Source organism: Aspergillus fischeri, genomic scaffold (assembly GCF_000149645.3).
Source record: "Aspergillus fischeri NRRL 181 1099437636247 genomic scaffold, whole genome shotgun sequence".
Taxonomy (NCBI): Eukaryota; Fungi; Ascomycota; class Eurotiomycetes; order Eurotiales; family Aspergillaceae; genus Aspergillus; species Aspergillus fischeri.
The window spans coordinates 538,606-558,279 of NW_001509772.1; the positions used below are offsets into that span (position 1 = coordinate 538,606).

The following is a 19,674-nucleotide window of genomic DNA, read 5'->3' on the forward strand; positions in this document are numbered from 1 at the left end:
GTCATGGCATATGGTTTGCTGGCGGTCTTAACCCAGTCTGCCTTGTCCAGTATCGATGCTTCATCTGCGCAATTCAATGGAAACGGGTATATTGACAATCGATGATACACGCTAAAGGTACAGGTTTCATTAGGGAGTACATATCCAATGCGAGACTTGATCCACCCAAGAGTCTTACGATCGCCCAGGAACAGACAGGAAACAGTAAGGAAAATTCATACAAGAGGAGTCATTAGAGAACAAGAATGCGCTGCGCCCAAGCAGGAACGCCTGAATGAGAAATGAAAGGGCATTAAAACACAGTATTGAAAAAATAGGCAAGAGAAAGATACCAGGGAAAGACGATGGAAGGTGGATTATGAAATAGTTAGTCCAGATCCCAGGGATCGAGTTTCTTCGTAACATCCGATCCTGTTGCTGTTCGACGGTCAGGCGCAATTGGGATATCATAGTCATCCACGGCTTCTTGAGAATTGGTGGCATGATATTCCAGTTTTCGGCTGAAATCGCCCATCGCTGAGTTGAGAGCTGGGCCTAGGACAATTCTCGCCGCAATGTGAATCAACAATATGAACAATTGCACTGGAGGCACCAGGACAAGAGTGGCGGTCTTCTGGATGATGGAGGCCGCATCTTGCTTTTCCGGCGGACTACTACTGACCAGAATGGACGATGGTGGCATTGGCGATATCTCTCGTTCTCGCGACGCTTTGGAGCGCCGACGAAATTCGATGCTCATGTCGCTCAGATTCCTTGCAAGGTCAGTCTCAGCGCTCGAGGAGACGTCCAGGAACGACGTGGAACTCGACCCTGAGGACTGGCCTATCGGTGAAGTCTCAGCCTGAGAAGCCGTGCTATTGATGCGTTCTGCTGCTGAAGGGAATTTCTTGTCGGACGAATCCGCCAGATGAAATGCCATGTCTTCCGCCAAACATTCTTGTTGATCCGGCAATTTGTCCGGACAAGCGACTGACAACGGCGATGCGGTTGTCAATGGGGAATGGATCTCAGCGGCAGGAGATGGTAGGATTTCGATCGAGTGGAATGACTCGATACTTGAGGAGTAGGACATGTCAGGATCAACCTGCAGGTCGGAGGCCTCCTCGAACCTTGCCAGCAAGGTTTCGAAGCTATGTTGTGTTTCCGCCACGGAGCTTGTGGGAAGAGGCAGCGCCCCGGGATTGGTGACTGAAGATGGCGCCTCCTCCTCATCATCAGGGACCGTCTCCAGAATTGTGCTATTACTGTCTTTCGTGGTGAAGCCGCTATCGTCGGTTGTATTTCCATCCGTATCTTCCCCAGCGCTTGCATTAGGCAAAGTCAAGTTTTCCGCTGCGGACGCGTTTTCCAATACCGACATCGATCGAACGGGGGCACTTTCTCTTCGCCCCTTTGGGCGCCAGGCCCGCTTCCTCCTCGGAGCTTTCGCTTCTTCGGGTATCTCAACAGTAAAACCTCTTTTGAAGGGGCATGGCGTTACTTCATATCGCAAAAGTTTAGAAAGCGCCTCTTTCATAGCCGCTACTAGCTTCTTATCTTCCTCAGTCTCATTCGGAAGTTCGATGCGATAATATGTGAGAGGCCGTATGCGCAGAACAAACGTTGACTCCCCATCCACACACCAACACTGAGAGTTTTTGAGTATTGCATGAACGACACTCCCACACTTCAGAAAGACAGTCAGGCCATGCACCTTCTCAAGCCTCAGAGGCGCACAGGCAACTGTTCGCTCAGTCGCCGATCGCCATGGAAGTGTTTCGATAGTGTCAACCGGGTAATCGAAATCGGCGGGAGCGGTACTCGAGGGTATAGGCGCAAGCGCTCTGGGGGAGAAATGCACTATCTTCGCAGACGGGTGGAAGAACAGGTCATTTTCGGAGGCTGTAGTGCGTAAAAACTCGGAGCTGGGCTGCTTCCGGGGATGTAGTTTGGTCGGCAGGGTAGCAGATCGACGGACAGACTGGATGTGAGCGGGGAGTACATCCGAGGACTCGGGCATATTGATAGCAGAAGAAACGACCGATAAAACAGTTACATTGAAAAGCAGTAGCAGAAGGGTGAATTATAAAGCTAAATAGAGAGGTATGGTGTAGGGAAGACAAGGAATGACTATGTAACCAAGGAGAGTGAAAGAAGGATGGACCCAAGGAACGAACGGCGATGAAGTTATCTCCCGTCAGACGGAAATTATCATCATCATCATCGACATCGGCTGTTGATGATGGTTAACCGATTACCACCACTGAGAAAGCACGGAGTATTATTGTCCTCCCTTGTGATTTGCTTCGGCAGGCGGGGGATGTCGCCTGAGGCATCTGAAGCCACATGAACGGGTGGGTCCGCGCGCCTCAGGTTCGGCTTAGTAATGAATTTGCGGCTGGCGTCTAACTGGCCAATCATCAAATGCGATGACGCATTTGCTCAATGTTTCCTGTATTATCTATTTGGTTGCCTGTGTCAGCTTTATTACTGGACTGCATGCTAGCATCACTATGTGGACTACTTCTATTTAAAGGACAATTGTCGCTGGTAGGGAGCCTACTCTGTCTTATCTTTCTCTCATAATAATAACTCAGCTCTCTGGTTTGCTCAACGTCCATCATGTCCAATTTCGAGCCTAATGCCGTCATCCGCGGTTTCCAGCTCACAGTCGTCGGAAGTAAGTGGAAACCGAGCCTTTCGTTTAGTTGTGTCAATCCCTTTTTGGTTGGTCTAGTTCCGAGAAACTTTAGACGATTAACCAAAGAGGTCCAGTGCATGCTCTTGTGAGTTTAGTTCAATGCTAACATCTCTTGAAAGCTGTTCGAGCTCTGCGAAATCCGGAGCTCTTCAAGTATGACCATTTTCGGCAGGCCGCTCTAGCAATAGCTGTTGGAGTAATCATTCACCTGATTATCCAAATTCCGGTGCGTTACTATTGACTCTTTGTTTACCTGGGTTGCCGATTGCTAAGATTTCTTGACTAGATCATCGGTGTCAAGCTTCTCGTCTGGATTGCATCATGGTTCTCCGATCTAGATCGTAGCTCATGGGATGAGTCCATCATGAATGGCCTGAATTTCCTCAACAATTCCGTCCTTCAGGTACCATTCTTACTCATGACTTTAATGCGATACGTTACGCCAACTTTGGATGAGATGTAAGCCTTTTACACCCGTATATTGAAAGGGCCTTTTGCTAATTGCTTAGCTTTATGGAGTCTTTGAAATGGGTTGACTCTACCTACGTTCAGAAGCACAAGGCTGACGACCCAAAAACCCTTCGTGCTATGTACTACCCGCACCTGGCGATGTACTCAACCAAAGGAGCTACTGGTGTCTCAAAGCCGATTCCGGAGGCAATCATTTTGTTTCTACGGCGATATGGGCGCAAGTTCGGGGCGCTCCTAGGACTCTACATGATCTCGCTTCTTCCTGTTGTGGGAAGATTCGTCATGCCTGCAGCCTCCTTTTATACATTCCAAAGCAGCGTGGGAACGACTCCTGCAGCGGTAATCTTCGGAACAGGTCTGGTTCTCCCAAAGAGATTCATTGTCAGGTTCTTGCACACGTACTTTGCATCTCGCAGTCTAATGCGTGAACTGGTGAGTTGTGGTGGCGTCACTGTCATTTTCTGTCTGACATGGCGTATAGCTTGAGCCCTACTTTTGCCGGATCCACTTCACACCAGAACAGAAACGCCGCTGGTTTATGGACCGTCAAGGTGTTCTGTTCGGTTTCGCCTTCGCCTTCACTGTGGTCCTCAAGGCACCCTACATCGGAGTGCTGATGTACGGCGTTGCACAAGCATCGACTGCATACTTGATCACAAAGTTCACAGATCCCCCGCCCAGTCCCGCCGAAAGTGAAGGTTTCGCCGAGAGCCAAGTCACCTGGAAGAACAAGCACGACTTCCTGCGGCTGTCATTGGATAACCTGGACAAACTGAATCTCCCTTTGCAGAATGAGGGGGAAGTGCAGGAGGCAAAAATACCCCAAAGTCCGGGACGGAAGTTCTCTTGAAAAGTCCAGTCTTATAGAGCGGTAAGGTTCGCAGAAGGCACAACGGTTGGGATCAGTGGATCGCTCTCGAGCATAGTGACAGACACCGAGGGCCAATAACCTGAGTGTGAAGGGTAGATCCCCTGTCGTATGTAGGATCCCGCACCGACCATATCTATCACATCGGAGGCTTTCCTGCCATGTTTATCATCTCGATTTCAGAACGATACCTTTCTTGGTTGGATATGATTTGCTGTTACACTGCGGAGACCCGCTGATAAGCGAGATACAGTGATAAGAACGCATTGCTGATACGTAGACATCGCGTAATGCGCTCAGTACAATTTGGAGTAACATCTGCAGATTGGAGTAGCATCTTATCCTACCTATCCTCCCCGCCTGCGGGGTATACTCGATGTCGGATGAAAGGATAGGTTCACAGGACAGTTTCCTCGGTTCCTGAAGCTGACGCGAGGATTCAAAAGGATGTGTTGTTCCTGTGCGATCCTATCAATCTTACTACGCGTGCCCTCCAACCATAATACTACCCTTTTTAGTATATTGCCTATAGGAACGGCTAAGTGACCTCAAAATGGGCGTCAAAGGAATTCGTACGGCTCTCAAAGTCGATCTCGATAAGCCTGCTTGGGAGCAACCGGGCTTACATGTATGTGCTGTCAGAGAGTCCTGAATGTTTACAATACTGACACATCGCTAGAATCGCTGGCATCCAGATGGTACGTCTGCTGGAATGACATCGTCGAAGTACTCCCCTTATTTAGTATGAACATTCTTACAGTGCCGGCCTATGGCAAGGTCGCCAACAACGAAGTGGTCAAGATCGAATGTCTCGATTGGACCGGTGGCCAGATCAAGAACAATGACTCTGCCGACGATATTAAGAACGTCGACCTAACGCAAATCCACTATCTCTCCGGTCCATTTGAGATTGAGACGGCCGAACCCGGAGATGTCCTGCTTGTTGAAATCCAAGACGTCCAGCCGTTCGAGGACCGGCCCTGGGGCTTCACGGGAATCTTCAGTCCCCATAATGGTGGAGGGTTCCTGGACGAGATCTATCCTGAACCGTGCGCTTGTCTTCCCCCTACACTGGACATAACTGACTTCTCTACCCAATAGCGCCAAAGCAATCTGGGACTTCGAGGGAATCTTCTGTTCTTCACGACACATCCCCCACGTGCGGTTCGCAGGCCTCATCCACCCAGGTATTCTGGGTTGCGCTCCCTCAGCCGAGGTCCTCGCCGAGTGGAATCGTCGTGAAGGCGAACTGATCGCCACGAACACCAGGGGCCGCGATGTCGCAAAGCCCCCCGAACCGAAGAATGTCCATGCCGGCAGTGCGGACGAGGACCTCAAAGCCAAGATCGGCAGAGAAGGCGCAAGGACAATCCCCGTTCGTATACACCTTACCCCTAGAATCCCATGGACATGACCTAAGAGACCTGGCTAGGGCCGTCCCGAACACGGAGGAAACTGCGACATCAAGAACCTCTCCCGCGGCTCCAAAGTCTACCTCCCCGTGCACGTCCCAGGGGCCAAATTCTCCGTTGGCGACCTCCACTTCTCGCAGGGCGACGGGGAAATCTCATTCTGCGGCGCCATCGAGATGGCGGGTGTCATAACGCTCAAGTTCACCGTCATCAAAGACGGGATGGCGAAGATGGGGATGAAGTCTCCCATCTTCCACCCGGGCCCTGTGGAACCCCAGTTCGGGCCCGGCCGGTATCTGACGTTCGAAGGGTTCTCCGTTGATGAGCACGGTAAGCAGCATTATCTGGATGCGACGGTTGCGTATCGCCAGACTTGTCTGCGGGTCATTGAGTATCTTCGCCGCTATGGGTACAGTGATTATCAGATCTATCTGCTGTTGAGCTGCGCCCCTGTTCAGGGACATATTGCGGGGCTCGTGGATATTCCTAATGCGTGCACGACGTTGGGAGTGCCGATGGACATTTTCGATTTTGATATCCGGCCTGAGGCAGAGGTGGTGAAGATGGATATGGGAAGCTGTGCCTTTGCCAGCAAGTGACTGTGTTCTACTACATACTAGGTATCCTTTACGCTAGTGTGGTTGTTTTGTTCTCCTGTTGCATCTTCTTTTGGCTTACAGAACGAGACTTACGCAATATATTCCCGTCGAACTCTTCTTTCTTTTCGAGCGCGTTGAGCGGAAGAGTGATTCCCTTCATAACTTTCAAAGTACTGTGGCTAGCTCCAAACATCTTGTCTATACAACTTTTCCTCAAGATATGCTAGACTTCAATGCGGCGAACATGCCGCAAGGTCTATAACTGACCTCTGCTCTCTCCAATCTTGGTCCACTGATCCTCTCCGACTTGCTGAAAATCCATGATCCTGTCAGGCCCGCCGAAGCGATTCTGAGTTGCTCTCCAGTCTCGGTCGACAGCCGTCTCCGGCCTCCATCGAACGACGTCCTTCACCTCCTTCTGTAGTTTACTTTCTAGAGCATCTGCGATAAAGCCGCCGATTGTAGGAATTTGCATGGCGCCATTGCCGGAACCTCCAACTGCGACTAGCAGTGAGGGGTGTTCAGGATGTCTATCGATCAAGAAAGCACGGTCCGGGGTATCAGCATCCCAGCAAATGCGCGCGAAAGACAGTGGCCGGCCAGCCAGATGCGGCATTGTATCACGGAGAAAGTCTCGTGCGCGGGCTTCGGCCTCGAGCGGGATCTGATGCTTTGCGAAGGGGACACTCTTCTCCTGGCCCGGTCTGTCTGGGTCAGAGAGAAAGTTGCAGTACCCTGGATGTTCGTCACAAATCTTGAGCTCGTGTTTATCCTCATCAGGCTCCATGAAGAAGCCTTTGGCGATGTTGAACAGCACGGGAAGGTTCCGGTATTGCTTGACCTCTTCTGGGTCCATCTGAATGTGACAGAGAGTCCACGCGGTAGGCCGAAGCTGCTTCTTGAAGTCTAGGAGACTGTCACTGCCAGCACCTGCCGAAAGAATAGTGCGATGGGCTCTGTGTACGCGACCATCGGCAGTTTTAGCTCCAACGACATCTCCATCCTCGTATACTAACGATACGACATTTCCTTCCGGAGAGCTAGTGACGAATTTGACTCCCAAGCGCTTAGCTTCATTGAAAGCAGAGATCATAGCCTTCTTGGCATGAACCCACCCAGCACCAGACTTGTGCCACCAGCCTTTCCAGCCAGGGAAGTCGCCTGTCAGTACGCCCGGCGGCATGGTCCGGCGGAAGTCCTCGGCTGTCTCCAGCTTGACGAAGTTTGTTTCTGACGGTTCTACCTCGTCTTTTCGTATGTGCTCAATCAGAGCAGGTGTGTGCCCCGATATGATAAAGCCAGTTTCGTGAAAGTAAGGCTGGAAAATCGGGTCAGTTTTCCAGGCTTTTAGAGCAGCTCGCGTGAATGTCGAGAAGGCTGCGCTTCTGGGGTCGGATGAGCCATCTGTCTGACTGTTAGAAGACGGGACATCCTCTTCATATCTTTAGAAAAATCCAGTCGTACCCTTGAGCTCGCTGTGCTCCATAATCTTGTTGATGTCATTGCCTGCTGCGATGGGCGAAGGAACTGGATGAGGGTCGAGAACTGTCACATCTTTGTAGCCTCGACGAGCGAGATGTAGAGCAGTTGAGCAGCCCCATGTGCCTGCTCCGATAATGAGGATGGAAGATTCAGTGGTCAAGTTTGAAGGCGCCATTGTACCAGTTTGAGGCAGTGATTATACTAGCAACGCGGATGGGACGGATGTGAATGAGATACTCATCTGCGAGACTGCGATTGGGAGTGAAGCTGTATTTTAAGGACAGAAATGGGACACACTATCATGCCATATCAATGCAAATCAGAGTGTCGGATCATTCCGAGCTGTCTGCCTCAAAAATGACGCTACTGACAGAGACAGTCCTGTTGTTCGGCTGGTTTTGCCCCGCCTCGGGATTTCTTGAAGCTGCACCGGCTGGACCTTCCTCGTCTCTTGGACACATCCAGAAAGTCTGGGGAAATCATCAAAGATCGTCGCATCTCCGTATCTTTAATCAGACCCATAATAATGGATAAAGAGCCTTGGTCGATATGCTTGATCTGGCTTATCGCCTGACCAACCCTGAGATGAAGGCATTGGTCGAGCTCGCCGAATTGATAACCCCTGTTGCTTGTACACAGACAAGACAATGAAATCGTAAGAATCTCCTCCATCGTTCTGTCTGCTATGCTGTATTTCATTGGATCTTGCTATCTGATTGTCGTTTGGAGCTTCCTCGTTTCAGTCACTTATCGTATCTTCCCCTCTCGTGAGGTCAACGCATAATGACCCACCGCGAGCTTACTTATCTCATTGCATCGGTGGTGTCTCAGAGGTAATATCCCCTAGTCGCCTGCTATCGATTGGCGTACCTTTTCAGGGCTACCGTGAGGGGTATGGGGTGGTATCGAAGGTATTCGGGATCACCATCTCTTAGAACGAGATTGTCATTGGAAAGCTACATGCTGAACCCCTCGGCTCAAGAAGAGTTATTGTAACTCTATCACGAGTCTACCATGCCTGTGAAGGTATTTAAGGGGCATAATTTCCTGTGATGCTCGATATTGGAAGCAATTCTCTTGTGAATGTCAATCTGATACATGATGGCTCGTTCGGATGATGTGTACACTGATGTCCCGGGAACTGTATACCTGGTCGATGGTGATTATCTCATCCTTTGAAATGATATATGGCGATCGACTAATCTTTGTATAGCATCCGCATCTTTAACGGGTGCTGCCCATGCAGGGCAGGATATTCTTCTGATCCCACAGCCTTCATCCTCCCCTGCTGATCCTCTGGTGAGTTTGAGTCGTCTGCCGACTCTAGGTCTGGTACTGATCCCTTGGTTAGAATTGGTCTAGAAGCAAGAAATACTGGTCTCTATTTCTTATCTCTGCCTATGCGTGCGTTAACTCCTTTGGCGAAAACAATTGGGGTGCAGCATGGACAACCATATCCAAGGAGACTGGAGTTACGCTGGAGAACATGAACGGGGGCTCTGCCCTCAACTACCTCCTGCTTGGATTCTTCAATGTGATCTGGATCCCCACAGCAATGAAGCTTGGACGAAAGATTGTTTATATTCTGAGTTTACTCTTCGTTCTCGGCAGCGGTATTTGGGGTGCGTTCTTCGAAGGCACAGCCCAATACTACGCTATGCTTGCTATTGGTGGCATCGGAACGGCCGCATATCAAGCCCTTATTCAATTAACGGTCTGCATTGAGTCCTTATTGATAGGGGTCCTTTCCTTTTGCTGACGATCCGCCCCAGATCTTTGATCTTTTCTTTTCACACGAGCGCGGTAGGATGGTGGCCATCTATATTTTCTTCCAGCAGCTGGGTTCTATCTTGGGCCTGATTCTGGGAGGGTACATCACCGATGGTATCGGCTGGAGATGGAGCCAGCCTATTGTTGCGATTGCATGCGTGAGCCTCGACTGTCCTCACCTTGACCCAAGATATAGGAGCTGACTCCCATCAGGGTATCTTGATCTTGCTATTTATCTTCACTTTCGACGATACAATGTTCCCGAGATACCGATTCGGGAACAGCAGCCCTTCAGCTGCGAAGACTGAGACCTTGACCACACAGGATGACGCACAAATCACCTCTGAGAAGGATCAGAAGCTGGAACCGTCTACATCTGTCGCTGTAAGCCATGGCGCTGGTGAAGTCGACATTCCCCCTCGGACCTATCGCCAGAAAGTCGCCCTGATCCACTACCTCGAAGATGACCAGACGACTTGGTATCAGTACTTCCGTCGCCCGTTTTTCCTCTTTGCGTTTCCGAACATCGTGCTGGCCGGCATTCAATTCGCATTTGGCTGTACAGCCGGCATCATCTCTTTCAACACCATCTCGGAGATCATGACGGAGCCACCATACAACTGGAGTGCAGGCTCAGTAGGCCTACTATTCCTAGCAGCTCTCGTCGGTAACTTCATCGGGTAAGCATACTAAGAGCCTCTTCCAACAAGGGAGTGTCGACAGTCCCAATCTAACAGTGGACCAGCATGGGCATCGGATCCTTCTCAGACTGGATCGTGCTCTTCCTAGCCCGTCGGAACAAAGGCTACAAAGAGCCCGAGATGCGTCTCTGGGCCTACGTCCTTCCAATTATTCTCGCTGCTATCGGCTACTTCACCTACGGCTGGGGCGCCACAGCCGGTGACCACTGGATCTCGATCGCCGTCGGGCTCTGCTGCATGATCGCACAGCAAGTCTCGGCGACGAGTATCGCAACCGCATATGCGATGGAGTGCTTCGACCGGGTAGGTATCCCCCTTCAACAACTTCCCAGACCTCGTTATTCCCATAAGTGAGGCAAGCATCGCATCGTCTGACAAGGTTAGATATCCGGAGAACTCGTCATCGTTCTCGCCATTTGTTCCTCCTGCATCAACTTCGCCATTTCCTTCTCGGTGCAGCATTTCATCGATGCAACGAATTACGGCTGGACGCTTACATTCTTTGGTATCTGGGTGCTTTTGTCCATGCTTATGGCCGGGCCGATGTTGATCTGGGGGAAGAGCTGGAGACGGAGGTGTAAGGGGCGTTATGAGACATTCCTTGCTGAGACTGGACGCTCGGTTTCGTAAATATTCTCTTGGGTTGTCTGCGTTTTGCGGATCAGGTATGAGATATTAGTTCGGTATCGGGAGAATGTGTAATCGTATTCCTCACTTGTTGAATGTCTCTATTGAACCACAGAAAATCTGTATATGATTGTCGGAATATCAGACTCCGGCCGCAAGACGCATATCGCCTCGCAGGACGGGTAGTCGATGGTGATCTACATATACAAAGTTTCAATTTGCGGTTCGCTTCAGAGACCCATATACCCGACCTGTTGTTGGAATTATTTTATTCATACGCTAGTTGAACAATTGCTGGGCGTATCACGCGAGAACGAACACAATGCGCCAATCACCATGCTTCAGAGCTGGTAAACATTGACCGAGAAACCCCCATCAGCTCCTGAGGAACCGCAAGGGAAATGCAATGAGCATCGCCGCTTTTGTGCGCAACTGAAAGGAAAAGAGAATACATAAAATCATGAGTCATTGACAGATGAACCATGACGCCGACGCTTACGAGAAGAACTTCCGAGCGGCGGCCTTCTCCTTGGCTTCACGGTCCTTGATCGCTTTCTTGACCTTGGCGATCTCGTTGAGAATGCCAGCGTCACCGGGGGCCAGCTTCAATGCCTCCTGGAGATCCTTCAGAGCCTCATCTTCCTCCTTCAGACCACTGTAGGCGACAGCGCGGCGATAGTAGGCCTTGGCTTTATCTGCATCCTTGGCGTTGGCGGCGTCGGCGACTTCAAGGGCGTAGGTAGCCCAGTTCTGGGCATTCCTGTATTGACCAAGCTTGTTCGCGAGCAGGGACGAGTTGGAGTGAAGAGTGAAGCGAAGAGATTTCATCTGAGGTTCGAGGTCCTTGGGATCGTTCTCATCGGGATCAGGATATTCGTTCAGGTAGCGCAGGCCCTTCTGGTACTTGTCAAGACCAAGGGCAACGTCGCCGCTCTTGAAAGCAGTGTTGCCAAAGTTCTTCAGCTCGGAAGCGATCTTGAAGCAGACCTGAGCGTTGAGCTCCTCGTCCTGGTGATCATCGGGGTAATCCTCGTAGGGGTCTCCGGTGGCATCGGCAACCTGCTTGGTGGCGTTCTCGTAGTCCTCGCCAGAGAGCTCACCGCAGTCAACGATGGTCACGTCGGTGGTAGGCTTGTCGGCTTGGGTAGGCATGTTCTCGATCTTGCGAACAATACTCTTTCCGTTGATCACCTCGCCGAAGACCACGTGCTTGCCGTCCAGGTGAGGAGTTGGGACAGTAGTGATGAAAAACTGGCTGCCATTGGTGCCGGGACCGGAGTTGGCCATCGAGAGGAGGAAAGGTCTGTCGTGCTTGAGCTCGAAGTTTTCATCGGGGAATTTTTCGCCATAAATGGATTCACCACCGGTTCCATTGAAATTGGTAAAGTCACCACCCTGGATCATAAACTGCTTGATCACACGGTGGAAAATGGATCCTAAGCGCGCGCAACCGTAAGACTCTGAATCGCACCTGAAGAGACAGGATGAAGACCGTACCCTTGTAGCTCAATGGTTTCCCTTGCTTTCCCACGCCCTTCTCGCCTGTACAAAGAGCGCGAAAGTTCTCTGCGGTCTTGGGAACAACTGAGGGGCCGTTAGTACCTCAACGACGAAAACTGGAAACATGTTTCGTACCATCGTTGAACTGCGATTACACAGTCAAACATTAGCTGAGCGGTCCAATTGACGAAAACAGACTGGCAATCTCACCAATTCAAGCGCAACACGGCCAGCCTTCTGGCTGCCAATCTGAATGTCGAAGTAGACACGAGGACGACCTGCGATCTCACCAAGTCAGTAACCCCTCATCCTGAGGTCCAGAACCCCACACTAGACGGGGCAGTACGTACGCTGAGTCTCAGCCATGATTGCGAGCTAGAAGTAGTGCAAGAAATAATGAATGTGCCGAGAGATGACTATGAAAGACGAATAGTAGCAGAGCGAAAGTGTTGTGTCAGAAAGTGAGAGGAGTTAGTGAGGAGAAGCTGAGGAATTGACGGACGAAGTGGGCTGGACCAGCCCTTTTTGCGATGCTTCAAGAAGCTTCCATCGACTCCGCACTCATTCAGTCTGCGGGCAGTAACTAAACAATACAAGACCACTTCTTCCAATTTTAGATGCAGTGAGGGTCCGTTGAGGTTGATTTAGGAAAGAAACTAGCCCGGATCATTATATTATGTGCATTTTGTGAATCTATCTAATATTTACACCCAACCCAAGCAACCAAACACCGTTGCAGCATACAGTATGTTAGGTCATTATTCCAGCAGTGATGCTGGTAGTTCAAACTCAATGGTTTGCGTCTCTCCATCTTTCCGTTCACCCTGCGGCTTATTCTGTCCCTCCGCGGGTTTTTTCTCCTTCGCCAGTTTGGTGTTGATCTCGATTGTGACCTAAAGTTGACGCTCATCGTCAGCACGGCTTGACATTCTCAATCGGAGACGAGGTACGAGGAGGAGCAAAAGCTAACCGCCGCATCCTCACTGCGGTAATCTACACCCACCGGCCCATCATTCTTCAGTTCGACATCCATCATGGCCTGGAAGACACCGTTCTTGACCCGGTCGGGTTTGTACGCTTCGCCCAGCCGGCGGAAGAAGTAATCGTATAGTTTCCGTGCTGTCTCCGCGTCGGCTGCATCGTGAAAGTCTGGTTTGCTGCCTTTCTTCAATTGACCGTAGAGCGTAAATTGTGATACTGCGTCAAAGTGTTAAAGGGCGCATTCGAGGATCTCAGGACGGCCAAACCCACCACAGAGCACCTCTCCCTCAATGTCCTGTACGTTCCTTTTCCACTGAATAGGAAAAGCATAGTTAGCCTCTGGTACGCTCTGTCCCCGGGGTACAGGCTACTCACTTGGCCGCCTTCTTCCGCAGGCCATAATTTGGCCTTCAATATCCGCTGAATGAGAGTGTCTGCGTCCTTTTCGGTATCCTCCTTGCCTACACCAGCAAGAACAAGCAAGCCGCGACCGATTGACGACACGAGTTTCTCGTCTACCGTGACCGACGCAGATTTCACTCTCTGTATGACCGCTACTCATGAATTAGCGGAGAGGGACTTTGCGGACAGAGCAAGGCGCACCTTTCATGTCGAGGTATATCGCGGAGAATTCGCTCGGAATCCGAGGAGAAAAGATATAATCAAGGGAAAACTAACTAGACTAGACTATTGTTAGAATCTATGGTCAAAGCGAAAATATTGCCTTTATGAGGCTTCACAAGCTATGCATCAAAATAGAGACGCATCGGGTAATAGCCGGGAACGGAGATGACATACCTAATTCAAATGTCAAAACAGAGATATCATCAGTTCCTAGGAGCAAGCTCTGATCAAGATTCCTTTGATACAGAGCACTAGAATATATTCAACCCATACAAGAATAACGTAGAGACATTCACGTAGAGTAAGCAGATGCGATAACAGTGGTTTCGCCTCCTCCGCCTTCGATAACCCTCCCGCACATTGCTTGCTGCCCGCCAAACTCACCGCCTTCACCAGGTCTTGACAACTCCGACAAGCACCAGGAGATTCGTTAACATTCCCAGCCTTTTCTGGCATCATCTCCCAGCGCGTCGACTTTCGCATTGTCGCCCAACACCCTTCTCCTCCTTCCCAACTGGAACCGCAGCTTCCAACCCGCCGATCACCTTTCCATATATCCCTAAATCTCCGAAAATTCCCTTTCTCCCCACGGCGATCTGTTCATGTGAACAGCAGCCATGACGTCCCGCAAAACGCAGCAAGAGATCGACAAGACCTTCAAGAAGGTCGCGGAAGGCATACAGACATTTGAGGGCATCTATGAAAAGATCCGCTCAACATCGAATCCTACCCAGCGAGATAAGCTGGAGGAGAACCTGAAACGAGAGATCAAGAAGCTACAGCGATTCCGCGATCAGATCAAGTCATGGGCTTCCGGTAATGAGGTCAAAGACAAAGGGCCGCTGCTCGAGCAGCGCAGAGCAATCGAAACTGTGGGCTAACGATTCCAAACCGACTGACACCGCCTTTCCGGGACATGGGAGAAAGCTAACAGAGGTTGCAGTGTATGGAGCAGTTCAAAGCCGTGGAAAAGGAGATGAAGACCAAAGCGTATTCCAAGGAAGGCCTTTCCGCTGCGTCGCGACTCGATCCCAAAGAAAAAGAAAAACTCGAAGCGTGCGACTTCCTATCGACCTGCGTGGACGAACTTCAACTGAAGATCGAGGCGATGGAGGCCGAAGAGGAGACCCTCCACGTGCAGATGAAGAAGGGCAAGAAGGATATCACCAAGACAAATCGTTTATCGGACCTCTCGCGAATACTGGAGCGACATAAGTGGCACGTCAACAAACTCGAGTTGCTGCTACGAGCCCTTCAGAACGGCGCGGTCGAAACCAGCCAGGTGGTGGATCTGAAGGAGAGTATCAAGTACTACGTGGATGATGGACACAATGTCGATTATTGCGGAGAAGACGAGACACTCTATGACGATCTCAATCTGGGCGAAGATACCGAGGCGCAGTTTGGAATGGTTGGGGACAACGATCGCGTTTCGTCGCAGGACACACAATCGATCCAGGAGGACGAGCCGGAAGTGAAGGCGAAATCGTCGAAAGCTGACGCTAGTGGGCTCCGCCGGCCATCAGCGCAGATGAAGTCACCTTTGCCAGTTCTCGCAACACTTCACCCTCCAACATCCACAAACGCCACCTCTGGCATGAAACCCGCCCCTCCTCCAACTCGTCCCCCCGGCGAGACTCTCAAATACGCGTCAGCAGCGGCTGCCGCAGCAGCGAGCGACAAAAACGGTGTCGGTATTGCCCCTCTGCCCCCACCGCCTGGCACGAGCCCTGCCTATACCGCCGCCATCCCAGTTTCGAGAGCGTCATCCACAGCATCGCCAGTTGTGTCTTCGGTCCAACCAGTATCGAAAGCGGTAGCGACCGCCACCGAAGAGCCTGGTGGACACGGTCGGTCCAAGACTCCAGCTCTCAGCCCCAGCGCGGCGGCGACGCCTGCAGCGGCCAGTGCTTCGAATACGGTGCCCTCTACTCCAGCGATGGATAAGGCGAACGCCGCGGCTGCCAAGGAACAGCCAGCGACAGCCAACGGCGAGACAGCCAAGGAAGATGAGCAGCGTGACGAGTCGATATACCATCTGCCTCCCGGGCTGCAGGATTTGATCCAGTCATTTGAGATCACCAAGAGCCGCGCGGCGAACAGTGCTTCCAGCTCGTCACCGTCGGTCCAGCGGCTGCTCGCAGCATCACTGGCGACTTGCCCGGAGCCTGCCGATGCAGAGAAGCCCCGTCATTACCGACCCTCGAATCCTTACAACACCCCTCTCTACTACCCGCAAGAACCCCTCGCCATATTCGATGATCCTCGTCTGTATGACACTGGACGGATCGATACCGATACGCTTTTCTACTTGTTTTACTACCGTCAGGGAAGCTACCAGCAGTACCTGGCGGCCAAGGCGCTCAAGAACCAGAGCTGGCGCTTCCATAAACAGTACCAGACCTGGTTCCAACGCCATGAGGAGCCGAAGAACATCACCGAGGACTATGAACAGGGTACATATCGATTCTTTGATTACGAGAGTACCTGGTACGTCTCATTCTTCGTTTCTCTGTTTTCTTTGATTTTCAATGCAACAAGCTAATCGAGACTCAGGATGAACCGGCGCAAGGCGGATTTCAAATTTATCTACAAGTATCTGGAGGATGAATTATAAGAAGTGTATCTTGGGTGCATATGGGACGGGCTTTCCTTTTTTCTGCTGGACAGGTGGCGAACATGGATTTTTTGACAGGTTCATCTTCATCTTCACCATCATCTTTGATACTTGTGGTAGTCTTGAATGTCCGCATTAGGCTGGTTGGGTTTTGACTGGTGATGGCGGGAAATATGTGATATTTACTTCATCTATTTCCTGCCCCTGTTTTCCCCCTCCTTGTCTATTTCTTTTCTCACTCATAGTTCTTCTATGGTGGCATCTGTGAACGAGTAAATGAATGGGACAGCAGAACATGGGAGTTCTGCTTATGCTACTTCTGTTCCTAGGTTGGCTGATCCAACAAAGTAAGAAACAACGCAATTCAAGATGCCGAGGAGACGAAAGCTCCAACGCTTGACTCACCGAAGAAGGTTTTCGGCCTCTGTCAAAGCTTAAGATGAATCAATAGCTCCTCTGGGCTGTGAAGCAAGCAGATGACACCCTGGTAGGACCTGGCTGAAGCTTACTCGCTGTTGTCTATCATAACTCCTCTAACCAAGATAAACGTTCCCTGCGTCACAGGAGCGGGGACTGACTATAGTAGACAGGAATATAGTACCTCTTTGCCCCGGTCGTCCAAAAAGACAACTGGCTGACGCAGATCTCTAACCGCCTCACTTGACCACTTCTCGTATTCTCCCATGCAGAACCGCCATAGTTTGCATCCTACTCACAGCAACCAGAGGTGCGGGATTTTTGAACCTGCATCATCACCATCATTGAGGAGCAGCTCGATGCATCAGATGTACCGTGTACGCCTGGGAGCCTTGCAAATCGCCTAGTCCTCAACGGGCTAAGTCAAGACGCTAAAGTAGCCGGGGGCTGTGCGATTGCGTTGTGATCTCCCTTTGGCTTCGTCAAAGTTCAGTCTCAAAGCCCAAGCCCCCGAATCCGACGCCAAACGATCAATTGCAACCGGCTTTCTTGGCGCACCTGTGACTGTTGTCATTGGACAGAATAGGGGATGATTCCTTGCACGGTGGACTTGGACGGGAACAAGCCCACAAGGCTGTCGAATCGCGGGTTTACTGTGGATGGACTGTGGAGGAGGGAACAGTTGTTCTTGGGCCACTTGGTTGACTAGATAGACTGTTAGTCTAGAAGATAGAGCAGAATGATGATGATTGAGATTGTTTCTCCCCGGAAAACGTGCCGACTGCCGAGTTAATTGAATTGATTCAGTGATTGTGATCTCATCGTAGCAGAGAATAATAGTTAATGAATGAGTACGGAGTAGACTAAATGACAAGATCGTTGCCTGAGGGTCAGCTGAGGAACACATGACTCGACAATCCGTACTTTTGCTAGCTCTGTCTGTCACTCTCGTCTTCCAGGGTACTTCCTCTCGGGCTGTCGTTCTTTGCGGGGATTTTACCCTTTGTCACCCATTTTCTAGATACTTTTGTCCAAGTGGTACTGACTAGTACCAGTGCTTTCCCGGTGAACCTCTCAGCGAATCAAATCATCCAATGTCGATGCCCTTCATCGCAGATGATCCTCGAGTCAAACTTACCCAGTAACCACGGCAATCAACTTACTGAAAATGGACAGATCCTACGAACCACGGAGTACGGGTCTAGGTATCTCGAAAGCCTCACGGCCAAAAAGAAATCAGCAGCGGCTCCACAGCACATTCATGTGAAGGAGGGGGAGTGAATGAACGCATCCCGACTGTCTAGTCAGTAGAACGATGATGTTGGCATTGGAGGATCACGCCTATCATCGTCCTCATCGTGTTTGCCAACTGCAGTCGGATGGTGTGGGCTATTCATCCCCGTCCACTGCCTCCAATCACAACTGTCAATCCCACCGCAGGGGAAATCCCAAGAAGCCCCCGCGTTTGACGCTAGAAGGGCCAAAGAAGTTTCCATTGTTCCCCGAGTCTTCTGGCGCCAAACGCTAAGCAGGGTTCTTGCCTGGTGATGATCGACCGCTTCACTCTCCCACAGCACACCCTCCAATCACCGTCCCGCTCGAACGGCTCGATAGTGGCTGAGTGTCGCGATGATAAAACTAGCAGATTAGCCAAATAACTTGGTCAGGTTGGATCATTGGAAATCGACTCTCAGGCCGGTCTCTCCTCTCGTCTTCGCTTACCCCAGCCATCCCATTGGGTCAAATCAGGTACCTTGATTCCCCGTTCAGGTGACGTCGCCCATGACTGGTTTGAACTCATCTAAGAGTCTCTCTTAAATACTTGATGTATAGCCCGCCGCGATGTCGGCTAAGCCATCGATTAGGAGAAATCCAGAACTCGATGCACGTGCGACCACTTGATTTCATGGCTGTCGCATTCGGCTTCTTCTTGCTGTCTTAATTATCATTATAAGAACTTCCAGACCCTTTTCTTTTGTTTCATCTTCGTCTACACCTACACTCTTCGATCATCATGTACTCTCAAATGAACGACAGACTCTACCCTCGGTTCACAGTGGTAACTACCGACTGAACTCTTTTGCTACAACAATTTAAACTAACTTGTTCAATTCCCAGAACTCAAATCTTCCTTCATCCACCCCCATGGAGCAGTCCCCAAGCCCACACTCTGCTCAGTCCTTCAGCTTTGCAGACGTCTTCCCTGGCGGAAACGAGCTCGAAATCCCTCTCAGTCATCCTTTCGACTCGGTCTACGAGTTCTCGCCGCCAAGTCCCTATAGCGCTACCAGCGTCCCAGACCTCTACGCTTTGAACACCTCCTACAGCGTCCCCATCCCATCCTACTCCTCGTCCTACGAGACCCAGTTTGCATTCACTCCGAGCTTCGAAGAATCGTTGCTCACTCAATACTCGCTCAGCACCAGCGCTTCCTCGTCCGACTCCCCTAAGTAAGCACCCGGTTTTGCAATACGCTCCCTTGACTGGATCCAGCACCTAACTAACTCTGGACCTCCAGATCATCCAAACCCTATGCGTGCGAAGACTGCGGAAAGGCCTTCACCCGCTCCGCTGACCTCAAACGGCACCAGACCAGTGTCCACTACCCGGTCTACCAGGATTGCCCCGTGGAGCACTGCCCGCGGAAGGATCGCAATGGCTTCCCGCGGCGAGACCATCTCATTGAGCATCTTCGTTCGTCCCATCACATGGATCTGCCAAAGCGCCGGATGACGAAGCGAGTCCCTAAGGCGTCTGCCTGACCTTTTCTTGTCTGTCTTTGTTCATGCTTATCTCTATGATTGATGCCGGTTCTAGACATGTACGATTCTATTGATTCTCCATTCCCGTTTCTCGCTTCCTAGCATCCTTTCTTTGGCAATTGCTACTTTGTTTTTCCTTTCGATGTTATTCTCATATTTTACA

At 50.8% G+C, this 19,674-nt stretch overlaps 9 protein-coding genes across 9 annotated transcripts; 5 read left to right on the top strand and 4 right to left on the bottom strand.

Annotated features, from left to right (window-relative positions):
• Positions 1–367: 367 nt before the first annotated feature.
• On the bottom strand, positions 368–1,999 carry NFIA_034370 (uncharacterized protein; the record flags this gene model as incomplete). Its single annotated transcript, XM_001265765.1, has 1 exon — positions 368–1,999. The coding sequence occupies one exon, from the start codon at positions 1,997–1,999 to the stop codon at positions 368–370; it is 1,632 nt and encodes a 543-aa protein (XP_001265766.1).
• Positions 2,000–2,601: 602 nt separating this feature from the next.
• usgS (transmembrane protein UsgS) lies at positions 2,602–4,001 on the top strand (the record flags this gene model as incomplete). Its single annotated transcript, XM_001265766.1, has 5 exons — positions 2,602–2,659; positions 2,800–2,906; positions 2,967–3,139; positions 3,190–3,583; positions 3,633–4,001. The coding sequence occupies 5 exons, from the start codon at positions 2,602–2,604 to the stop codon at positions 3,999–4,001; spliced, it is 1,101 nt and encodes a 366-aa protein (XP_001265767.1).
• A 571-nt stretch (positions 4,002–4,572) lies between these two features.
• On the top strand, positions 4,573–6,030 carry NFIA_034390 (acetamidase/formamidase family protein; the record flags this gene model as incomplete). The annotated part of the gene is made up of 5 exons (XM_001265767.1): positions 4,573–4,647; positions 4,699–4,717; positions 4,780–5,068; positions 5,121–5,394; positions 5,452–6,030. The coding sequence occupies 5 exons, from the start codon at positions 4,573–4,575 to the stop codon at positions 6,028–6,030; spliced, it is 1,236 nt and encodes a 411-aa protein (XP_001265768.1).
• A 256-nt stretch (positions 6,031–6,286) lies between these two features.
• Positions 6,287–7,687, bottom strand: NFIA_034400 (NAD(P)/FAD-dependent oxidoreductase; the record flags this gene model as incomplete). Its single annotated transcript, XM_001265768.1, has 2 exons — positions 6,287–7,434; positions 7,495–7,687. 2 exons carry the CDS (start codon positions 7,685–7,687, stop codon positions 6,287–6,289), a joined length of 1,341 nt encoding a protein of 446 aa, XP_001265769.1.
• Positions 7,688–8,613: 926 nt separating this feature from the next.
• On the top strand, positions 8,614–10,613 carry NFIA_034410 (putative MFS transporter; the record flags this gene model as incomplete). Its single annotated transcript, XM_001265769.1, has 7 exons — positions 8,614–8,671; positions 8,726–8,811; positions 8,864–9,226; positions 9,285–9,440; positions 9,496–9,962; positions 10,028–10,286; positions 10,368–10,613. 7 exons carry the CDS (start codon positions 8,614–8,616, stop codon positions 10,611–10,613), a joined length of 1,635 nt encoding a protein of 544 aa, XP_001265770.1.
• Positions 10,614–11,105: 492 nt separating this feature from the next.
• Positions 11,106–12,476, bottom strand: NFIA_034420 (CYP40/PPID family peptidylprolyl isomerase; the record flags this gene model as incomplete). The annotated part of the gene is made up of 5 exons (XM_001265770.1): positions 11,106–12,046; positions 12,108–12,194; positions 12,246–12,255; positions 12,321–12,388; positions 12,461–12,476. 5 exons carry the CDS (start codon positions 12,474–12,476, stop codon positions 11,106–11,108), a joined length of 1,122 nt encoding a protein of 373 aa, XP_001265771.1.
• Positions 12,477–12,868: 392 nt separating this feature from the next.
• On the bottom strand, positions 12,869–14,198 carry NFIA_034430 (D-aminoacyl-tRNA deacylase; the record flags this gene model as incomplete). The annotated part of the gene is made up of 5 exons (XM_001265771.1): positions 12,869–13,003; positions 13,081–13,307; positions 13,362–13,404; positions 13,467–13,645; positions 14,012–14,198. 5 exons carry the CDS (start codon positions 14,196–14,198, stop codon positions 12,869–12,871), a joined length of 771 nt encoding a protein of 256 aa, XP_001265772.1.
• Positions 14,199–14,332: 134 nt separating this feature from the next.
• Positions 14,333–16,332, top strand: NFIA_034440 (CNOT2/3/5 family protein; the record flags this gene model as incomplete). The annotated part of the gene is made up of 3 exons (XM_001265772.1): positions 14,333–14,587; positions 14,659–16,205; positions 16,272–16,332. 3 exons carry the CDS (start codon positions 14,333–14,335, stop codon positions 16,330–16,332), a joined length of 1,863 nt encoding a protein of 620 aa, XP_001265773.1.
• Positions 16,333–18,763: 2,431 nt separating this feature from the next.
• On the top strand, positions 18,764–19,511 carry NFIA_034450 (C2H2-type zinc finger protein; the record flags this gene model as incomplete). Its single annotated transcript, XM_001265773.1, has 3 exons — positions 18,764–18,808; positions 18,868–19,199; positions 19,268–19,511. 3 exons carry the CDS (start codon positions 18,764–18,766, stop codon positions 19,509–19,511), a joined length of 621 nt encoding a protein of 206 aa, XP_001265774.1.
• Between the last annotated feature and the right edge of the window lie 163 nt (positions 19,512–19,674).